This window comes from Eptesicus fuscus, chromosome 20 (genome assembly GCF_027574615.1).
Source record: "Eptesicus fuscus isolate TK198812 chromosome 20, DD_ASM_mEF_20220401, whole genome shotgun sequence".
Lineage (NCBI taxonomy): Eukaryota > Metazoa > Chordata > Mammalia > Chiroptera > Vespertilionidae > Eptesicus > Eptesicus fuscus.
This window is the reverse complement of record NC_072492.1, coordinates 15969309-15979382: the sequence shown is the minus strand read 5'-3', so window position 1 is coordinate 15979382 and position 10074 is coordinate 15969309. Positions and strand designations below refer to the sequence as shown.

At 42.8% G+C, this 10074-nt stretch overlaps 1 protein-coding gene and 2 non-coding genes across 3 annotated transcripts; all 3 read right to left on the bottom strand.

The window, feature by feature from the left end:
• Nucleotides 1-10: 10 nt before the first annotated feature.
• TSR1 (TSR1 ribosome maturation factor) lies at nucleotides 11-9778 on the bottom strand. Its single transcript, XM_008147895.3, has 15 exons — nucleotides 9476-9778; nucleotides 9203-9306; nucleotides 8671-8890; nucleotides 8423-8557; nucleotides 7662-8086; nucleotides 6728-6887; nucleotides 6145-6302; nucleotides 5006-5202; nucleotides 4208-4370; nucleotides 3759-3869; nucleotides 2904-3036; nucleotides 1510-1626; nucleotides 697-837; nucleotides 521-595; nucleotides 11-396 (listed from the first exon to the last, which is right to left on the bottom strand). Exons 1-15 carry the CDS (start codon nucleotides 9570-9572, stop codon nucleotides 221-223), a joined length of 2412 nt encoding a protein of 803 aa, XP_008146117.2. The 5' UTR covers nucleotides 9573-9778; the 3' UTR covers nucleotides 11-220.
• Nucleotides 2675-2769, bottom strand: LOC114233889 (small nucleolar RNA SNORD91 family). Its single transcript, XR_003620077.2, has one exon. It is a non-coding gene; the product is annotated as a small nucleolar RNA SNORD91 family (small nucleolar RNA).
• On the bottom strand, nucleotides 3532-3624 carry LOC114233890 (small nucleolar RNA SNORD91 family). The gene has a single exon (XR_003620078.2). It is a non-coding gene; the product is annotated as a small nucleolar RNA SNORD91 family (small nucleolar RNA).
• Nucleotides 9779-10074: the final 296 nt, after the last annotated feature.

The window sequence follows — 10074 nt, the reverse complement described above, 5'->3', positions numbered from 1 at the left end:
AAGATTTAAGGGGTTTTTTTTTTTTGGATAAAGTAGCAATAGAAAAAACATCCATACTTAACTGAGACACCTTGTCAAGGCCAAGAAAAATCTTTTGCAAAAAGAAACAGCAGGCTTGTAGGCTAAAACAGATAACATAAACTTTGCCCAATCACAACCTGCAGGTTCCCATTCCTAGGGTGCTAACTAGTAGCAAGGAGACAGAATCCCATCGTATCCATTACTTCATGTCCATTTCTGGCACTGTTGAAATCTCACTTTTCACCCAAGGTACTGGTTCTGGTACATAGGGATCATAAGTCCATTTGGGGAAAACTCGTTTATAGAGATTCATCAGTACTGTGTCCTGAGATTTTAGCTTCCCATCAAAACTGCACTTCATATGGCCATGAGTACCTAGAAAGAAAACACAGCAAAGTGGTGAAATTAAAATAAAAATTTAGCACTGGTTTCTACCCTAATAGCCACTTAGTAGCACTGGAGATATCTAGCTAAGGTTCCAAACACCACATTCTCTTACCTAAAGGCTCCTTGATATGTCCCCTGCGGCCCCACTTTGTTCTCAGTTCCACCGGTTTAAACCACAGCACATCCTCTTAGAATGAAACACACAGAAGACTAAGATATATTTACCTGCAAAATGTACACCCAACCTTCACCCCATAAAGGCAATCAGATTCCACCCTTCACACTTACCTCTGCTGAAAAACATGTAACGTACTACTGCCATCTTAGTAAAAATTTTGAAAGGATGACCACTCAGAACAACTCTCTTGATGACCATCCTGTCTGGATCCACTGACAAGAGATGGCCTGTAGCAATGAGGCTGTGCATTCCTAAGGGGCAAAAGCAGAACAGCAAGAGTCTTTAGGTCAAAGCATTTATTGCTCCAGTCCATTTAAAGACCTATGCAAGATATTCTTAGAGAAACCTTAAAATAGGGATGTACTATGCTGTCTTCCTAGATCCATGGCAAAGATCACTAAGTGATATTCCTGCTGAGCCTGTCCCCAGAACCTATCCTAAATATAGCACTTTGAGCAGCTTCTACCAATTAGCTCCAGTTTGCAAGCAAGATCACACTACATTGCCCGGTTGGTGTGGCTCAGTGGTTGAACATCAACCCATGAACCAAGAGGTCACTGGTTTGATTGCCATTCAGGGCACATGCTGGGGTTGCAGGCTTGATCCTCAGCCTCAGTATGGAGCGTGCAAGAGGCAGCCGATCAATGATGTTTCTCTCTCATCAACGTGTCTATCACTCACCCTTCCTCTCTCTCTCTCTCTCAAAAAAAAAAAAAAAAAATCACTAAAAATGTATTTTTTTAAAAAAGAAGAAAGGATCAAACCCCATTTGTCACCCCTGCCTTAGACCCACTGTAAGGCTGAGACTGGGATATTCTGAAAACTACCATCCCCTTCTCTATACCATTTGGCTCCCAAATCTAAATACAGAAAACCATGTTGAGTCTATTAGAGACCTGTTTACCTCTGTGAACTCAACTTACCATTGCTGTTCTGTTTGAAAAGCAGCACAGATGCAGGAGGAAAAGTGATTGGGGCATATACTGTCACCACCAGGGCCATGTCAGCAGTCAAGAATCTCTGAAACTTATGTTTATCCGCTGCCATAATAAAGGTTAAAAAATAAAAACAAAAAGCATTTTGAGGAAACAGGTAATCCAGAGAGGCCTGTGAAAATCTGTATCACTGCAACTCTTACACCCAAGGCAACTTGTGTTTCTTTACCCCACTAGTTCTCAAAATATTTTCCTGCCCCAATACACCTCAAAGATACAACCCGACCCCATCACAGTGATTTTTCAGAGGCAGAATTTGAGCCTGGACTACATATGGGGTTTGAAAAAGTTCTCCAGAGATTCTAATACATATCACCCCTAACTACCTCATTCGGGAATCAGTACTTTATAGAGAATATATATGTCCACTAAATCAACAGCTCTTAGTCTTGAGTGAGAATTGGCAAACATTTTCTATAAAGGGCCAGATAGTAAATATTTGAGGCTTCATGACCATACAGTCTCTGTTCTAATTACTCAACTGTCACTGTAGTACAAAAATAGCCAAGACAATATATTTTTTAAAAAAGCAAAACTGTATTCCAACAAAACTTTATAAACAGTAGGACTTGGCCCAAGGGCCGTGTTTTACTGACCTCTGATCTTGGGGACTATCTGGAACTTCTGTTTTTACCTTCAATGAAACCCTCCTCCTTTTTAAATACTGAAGTATAGGGAAGTAAAATATTTTAAAGGAAAGAAAAGTTAATCCCTCATTTAGACAGCATTGGTGATGAGAACAGAAATTATCCAGAGCTCCCATTAATACTGCCTTCATCATCTTCCTCTGGCCATTGCCGAGCTGAGTATGTGTAAGTCACATTCAAAAGCCCCCAAGTTAGTACAAAACTTCCCACTCCTAATTTGTAGCACAATAATTTTTGACACACAAGTGTCACCACTCTCCAAACTTTCATCTAGTCTCAACATCTCAGAAGCCACACATCTCTTGCTTAATCCATCTGGGGATGACCCACTAGCTTTCACCAATACTGCCAATGGCATATCAGATGCCACGGGTTCCACACTTCGATACACCATTTTTATAAAGCCGCCTACTCTGACTCAAAATCTACCCTGGAACAAATACTCATGGCAGAGAAACCTCAGCACTACACAGAGGTAGCATCACTGGGATGCTTCAGACAGGTTCAGACGTTTTGAATAAACACATCATTGGCTTCTAAACCAGAGTACTGAAAATGCCTCTAACCCAGAGACCTAGAATTTGAAACTGTGTGCTCTGTACCACCTCACCTAAAGTTACAGTCTCCCAAGAGACAACAGGATAGACAAGAACCCAGAGGTTCCCCACTGCTTACCTGCAGTGTGCTGAGAAAATAAAGGCGAGGCTCGAAACCGCCTGAACCCACAGTGGAAGATCAGCTCCTCTTTAGCTTTCACAGGTTCAGTGTTGCCAGGATGCCGGCTTACCACCATATTCAGTACTGACATCTAGTGACCAAGTAAGAACAACAGAACTTCATATCTAGAACAGCTTAACCTGAAAGAAGGCAAACCAAACTAACAGGTTCAGATTCACTCTAAGAACTGACTGCTAATTTATGGTGTGGTACAGATGTGACACAGATTCACCTTTTACCTTCACACCAACTGGCATTTAAACCAAACGTAGGCTGGTTTTCAGAGCTTTCAAGTACCCATCTATACTAGTTGACATTCCAGTGTCTAACATGCACGAGCTCAACATCTGCCACGTGCTCAGTGACTTTAAGCCACTCACTCACCACACACCTCAAAATCACACTCATGCAAGCCCCCTTTCTTCCTCAACACTTACTCACACTGACCAAAGGCCAGAGCTCTCACATACATTCCAACCTCATGACTGCTGCCTCCAAGAGAAAAAAATCTACACCTTGGCATAAACCCTCTTTATTTTTAAGGCTGCCAACCCTTAGTTAAAATCTGATCTAACAAATATACTTATCTCAGAGAAGTCTCAGAACCACACAGGTTGCATCATTACGATGCTTCAGACAGGTTCAGACATGTTGGGTTAAACCATCATTGACTTCTCTATCACCTCGGGCTAATCCTAAAGGCATATTTTTCGCATCCCAATGAGCAAAATGTCAGCCATAAATAAAATGTTAGACTGTCAGATAAAACTGGTCAGAAAGTTTCATAACTCCCATTTCCCATAAGACACTAACTTTCTGTTCATGAGGCAGTAAAGAAAACGCAGCCAACGGTGCTCCACGCTTGAAGTACTCAACCACAGAGACAGGTACTTCAGAGACATGAAGTGTGACGTACCAGCCAACCTGCCAGATAAAGCAGAAAACAGCCACACAATTAGCCTTAAGGCCTCAATAATGATGAAACGTTTCTCCAAATATGTTAAAAAGTTTCATAAGGCCAACCCCTGCCCTTCAAAATTGCCTTTCACAGATGCCACAACTATCCAGATTACACTTTTCCAGTTAACATATCGGACACCTCCCTTCTCCCAATATCACTCTTGTCAGTGCCTCAGTGGCTCCTCTAATTCAGCTATGGGCAGCACAAAACTAAATAAGGTACTCTTGCCAAGAGGAGTAAAGGAGGGGGCCCCTTGGCAAACAAAAGCAAATTGTAGGGGTGAATAAAGGAAGGCAGATACCTCAGCTCCTTCAACATCTTTTTCCTTGATTTCTTTAAAGATGCGTTTCCTGGTATTGGTAAAGTTCTGAAACTGAAAGATCCGAGCATAATCTTGAGGAAGGTTTTCCTTAGGATCCCATGGAGATGTCCGGAAGCTCTTGAGGCCTCTGTATTTCTGAAATCTAGAATATAGGAGATTTTAAATAAATTAATAGTCTAATTTATATGGTGCTACCCTTTCACTTAAGTCAATAATATCGCTAAGGCTCTAACTTAAAGAACTCTTATCACTATTTCTTCAAGACAACCTAATAGCCCAAATCAAGACCACACTCCAAAGCAGTTAACAAATATTTCAGAACCAAACCCAAGTTTCTTACTGACAAAGGACAAAGTATTTATAGTGGCTCCCTGGTGCTTATCAGGGAGTGGCTCCTTAATCTGAGGAACATGGTCCTTGATAAAAGCCTAACTTCTCTAATATCCAACAAACTCCCTAAGTTTTCAGACTAATCCCCATGCTTTTATTCTTGTGGTTCTACCTAAACTCCCCCAAATCTCCAAACATTCTATGCATCGAGTATTAGTTCACATAGGAAGCATTGCTAATTAATCTTATTAAAATACTGTTAACATTATTAGTCTAGAACTTGGTAATATATTAATTTCCTGTATGGATATCTTATCTTCCCACATAGAATGTTAGCCCTTCAGGAGCAGAACAATGTTTTTCTTCTTTTGTGTCACACTGACAACTCTGAGCCACATAAATTTAAAATAAAAAATGTATTAATTGATTTTGGAGTTGTTGACTAACCGAATTCTAGCAGCCACATCACGAGGGGTATCTACTTCATCTGGAAACATCTCTTCCAGTCTTTCTTGTTTATATTTTTCTAGCATTATTTCCTCAGCCTCTTCATCCACTTTCTCATCATATAGATCATCACGCACAGATTCTCCAATAGTCATAGTTTCACATTCCTCCTCTTCTTCCTCTTCACTGCTCTCATCCTGTGGAATAAAGGATTACAGTTTCAGAAGAAACCCACACTTATCTCTACCCTAAAAGCCATTAAGCTAAGAATACTGTTATTAGACACCTAGTCCAAACCATATCAATTCTGAGGGACTCAAGCTATAAAACAAGTCTCATTCCCGACAACTACAGTCATTCTTAAAAAACTGACCACAGGCCCTGTATGGGTAGCTCACTTGGTTAGAGCATTGTCCTGATGCATACACCAAGGTTGTGGGTTTGATCCCAGTTAGGGCACATACAAGAATCAACCAATGAATGCATAAATAAGTGGAACAGCAGCCCTGGCCACTTTTCTCAGGGGTTAGAGTGTAGCATGCAGACTGAAGGGTCGCAGGTTTGATTCCTAGTCAAGGGCACATACTGGCTTTAAAGGTTCCATCCCAGTCCCCGATCGGGACGCAACCAATGATGTCTCGATGTCTCTCTCTCTCTCTCTCTCTGCCCCTCTCCCTCCTACTGTATCTGACAAATCAATGGAAAAAATGTCCTCAGGCCCTGGCTGGTTTGGCTCAGTGGATGGAGCATCAGCCTGCGGACTGAAGGGTCCCGGGTTCAATTCCACATGTCCAGGTTTCGGGCTCAATCCCCAGCAGGGGACATGCAGGAGGCAGCTGATCAGTGATTCTCTCATCATTGATGTTTCTACCTCTCTCTTCCTCTCCTTCTCTGAAATCAATTAAAAAAAAAAAAAGTCCTCAGGTGAGAGTTAAAAAATAACAATAATTGGAACAACAAATTTATGTTTCTCTCTCTCTTTCTAAAAAAAAAAAAAATCAACCAAAATTAAAAAAGAACACAATAGCCTATAGATAAAAAACAAAACAAAACTGACAACACATATCTAAGGTCAGGATTGCACTTTGCTTTGCAGTTGGGGCTGTACACAGAAGTGGCCTAAGGGACTATTTTCTTACCTGAGATTCCTCTGCCATAAAATCCTCATGTTCTACATCATCATATTCATCTTCTTCCCCACCACTTTCGCCATCCTCATCCAAAATCCATTCAGCTTGGTAGCTGGATGTTCCTTTAGGAACCTTCTTTACCACCTTGGAACTTTCCTTCAAAAAGTCTGTAAAAGCCCAAATGAGTTAAGTAAATTTTATACCTCCTTTTCCCTATTACTTTGGGTATTCTCACCTAGGAAAAGACACCAGATATTACTGCCAACACCAAAATCTCTAGCAGACACAATAAGCAAAACAGACTACTACTTCCAAATTTAATTCAACTGCCTCAAAACTAGCAACACTTAAATAAACCTTGCAATGACTCCAAAGTTGTTTTCATTAGAAAATAGTAAGTGATTTTGAGAAATGAGGCAAAGCTGTGTCCAATGTTTGCTTAAGCAAACAGAAAGCATTTGGGGAACGAGAAGAGACAAACCTCTAAATAAATCCTCATCCCACTCTACCTTATAGGTCTTGACTGTGAGCAGCTAGACAAAATCCACAATTCCAGGCCAGATGAATTACAAACAAGCTTGCCATTACCAACCATTTGCCTCACTCAGTTCCTCCTCAGTGGGCCAGGTTTGCTCCCCCTCCATTGGATCAGGTATAACCTCTGTTTGCAAAGATTCTTGTCTATCAGGGTCTGCCTTCATAAGGACCTTAAGGTCTTCCTCCATATCAGTTACAGCATCTGTAGCACAAATCTAAAAACAAAAAACAGGTAATGGTCAGTCAAATATTAACGAAAAGTCTACTAAATCTAACACAGTAACCAGAAAGATGAAAAAATAACATAGTCCTCATGTAGAAGATGAATGAAATAAATTGAAACAGAAAGCCAAAATGTGTCAAGTGTTTTCAAATGGTTCTGTTTCCTAGCATTTTAAGTCTATACCTCTGCTTGACAAGATAGGCTTTTCAGAATCTGGCCTATCTTGTTGTTACATACTTTATTCCCATTAAGCTGGTTTCTTCAGAGTTCAAAGAAACCCTCTGAGCCATCATTATGCTAGGTTCATATTGTCTCTATATTCTAGGATATTCTTTCATCTCTCTAAAACTTGTAAATCACATTCACCCTACTCAACACCTAGCTGATGTCTGATATCTCTGTGAAGCTTACTTGTCAACTTTCTCAACCCCCACAGCAGCTCTGTACCTCAACCACACTTCCCCAATCTTTATTTCCCAGGTGTTTGCCATTTTTTCCCCCTGACCTAATTGTCTGAGATAAGAGACTACATCTTATGTCTCCTATAAACCCAGAGCCAGCTGCTGTGTAAGGCACCTGGAGTGCTGGATCAGTATGTAACATACCAACATATTTGTAATTGACTAGTGCCTTACTTTGAACTAGCAGTCGCCCCCAGAGACTAGGGTTTTTGGGCATGCAGACTACCTTCTCTGAAGTTAGTTTCCATCTTACACCAGCTTATACATGAAGCAACAATACACACTCTTTAAAACATCAACCTTACCTCCATTGCCATGCCTGAGTCCTTTTGGGATTTGATCACTCTAGGGTTTAAAGGGAAAGGATCCATAGGAGCATCTATCTGTTTCATCTGGAAGTCACCATGTCCAATGATATGCAGCAAACTATTTACATTCATAGTCTGTCCACGAACATAGCCTGAAATTTTCAAGGTCCCCACCAAGTTATTCTCTTCATTAGGCACAAAGTCAGCATCATGAGCAAAGAGATAGGCTCGCCGATCTCGAAAGGCAAGATGCCGCTGCTTCTGGTTAGCCAACTGCCTGAGCAGCATCCCTGCCTCCTGTTGCGTGTCTAACAAAAGGAGCTTGTCATCAGGAAAGCGTTTCTCCACTACTTTACTTAGCTTCTTTCTGGCATCTATTTGTTTCTTCGGAGGGAGGCCAGAAATCCCCTGGATAGCTAGTGCTAGGAGCAAAAGAGAAAAGGGCTTCATGACTTCTTGCTTCACTGCATGAAAATTCCCCAAGCAAGTTCACAAAAAAAGCTAACAGTTGTGAGCATAGAGATCACTGGGAAACCCAACACTCAGCTACCTTAAAGAAATTACAGAGTAAAACCAAACTTTATACTCTTCTTCCTCTGGGCAAAGGGCAGTCCAGAAATAAAAAGGCACCTTGTACAAAATATTGAATGTAAACTGTAATTAAAAAAATAATTTAAGGCACAATAATGCAAGCTATAGGTGCACACCAAGTGGTAATTCACTTCCTTCATGGCCTCCAATATTTCCAAGTCACTTACTATAGGTGGGAAGGCCCTGAGCAAAGAGGCAGGAAAGGCAGTAATCCCCGGTGCTGTCCCAGCCTTCTAGTGGATCAAGGAGGAACAGGATGCTATCAGCCACTTTAGCCAAATCTAGCACAGTGTGCAGATCTCCTGGGGATAGAAGACGAAGTCAGTAGGAAGAAGTGGTTGGCATCAGCACTTAATACTAAAAGAAATATTATCACTACTCATACATAGTGATAGAAAATATTGTATACTCTAACCTGGCCTTGCAGATGTGAAAAACCACCGATGTTTCAAACCGGGGCATAACAGCATAAAGCTGTGGGTGCTTCCCCGTTCATTCAAGCATACTGTTCCAGTGTCCCTATCCTGAAGCAGCCGAAAGGCCTCTGGCAGGGAAATCCTGTCGTGCAGAGGCACCACCAGTACCTGATGAGGAGGGCCATCTTTACTGCCCAGCTGTCTCTTCTCTGCCAGAACCTGAAAATAGAAAGGACCAGAGAACATCTCAGTGTTTCAGCACTTCCTTTCATTATTGCCCTTCCAACGTAGGGATGCCCTACCCCCATCATCATTTCTCTTGTAAAAAGCCACGTGTCTATCATGGGGGGTGGGCAGGAGCTCAGACCAAAGCAAAGGATGCTTTAGCATGAACCTAAACTAGCACAACTAACATGTGCTCCAGGGTTATTCACCATCTCCGGCCTTCCCAGGGTCACATTTCTAGTTGGAGGCATTATCCGCCTAGAAAAATTGTGAAGCCACACCATCCCCAATCCCTACTCCTCTCACCGCCTCTTTCTTTTGCTTCCGAAGCTGGCTGGCGCGATGCCTCTGGTCTACTCTGCTGAGCTCCTTCCTCACCTTCTTGCTTAGGCTTTTCAGTGCTAGACGGCCTGGAGGGAGATCATAAAGGGGACCAGAATAAGGTCAAGAAAGGGGACCTCTTTTCGCCCACCTTAGAGCATTACGCTGGGTCCAGGCCGGAGGTAGGAGTTGAGACTGGGCATGGAGAAAAGCAGTTAAATCGACTAAGCCCTTCTCCCTCCAACCCTACATTCTCACCCTTGCCGTCCCGCTGCGCAGATCCCCGACCCCGATGCCGTCCGCCTTTATGAGCTTTATTCTGTTGCTTGAGCGGACCTGAGCGGTGGGCGGCCATGCTGCCGCTCACATGTACCAAGTCAGCACTACTTCCGGCCCGGAACGAGTGCTTCCGCTCCCTCCCTTAGGGGCGTGTCCTCCCCGTGGCGGGGCGGGGTTCTCCTCGTCCTCTCGCGAGGGTCCTTCCCGCCGCTCCCGCGTCTTCACAAAACCACTTGGTAAACTTTTCCCACACGGCTGTCGGCCTTTGGGGGCTTTAAAACGCCGAATGTAGACACCAAGTTCGCGCTTTTACTTCCAGAGGGCTGTTTTGCTCTATCAAGTTGCATCACTTAGGAAGATTTGAATGGAGACTTCTCCATCCCTGCGGAAGAGGGCAGAGCCCCTCCTCTCACCCAGTTTTTCTCACGCCGCTCCTCACTTTGCAGCAGCCTGTGCGCTGTATCACTTTGAGCAACGTTTTGTGACCCTCATTTCCCTTGTGCTGCTGAAGGCAAATAGCGTGGAACGCGCTTCTTTAACTTTCACGGGCTCTGTACAGTTCCCGCGGGTCCCGGTTA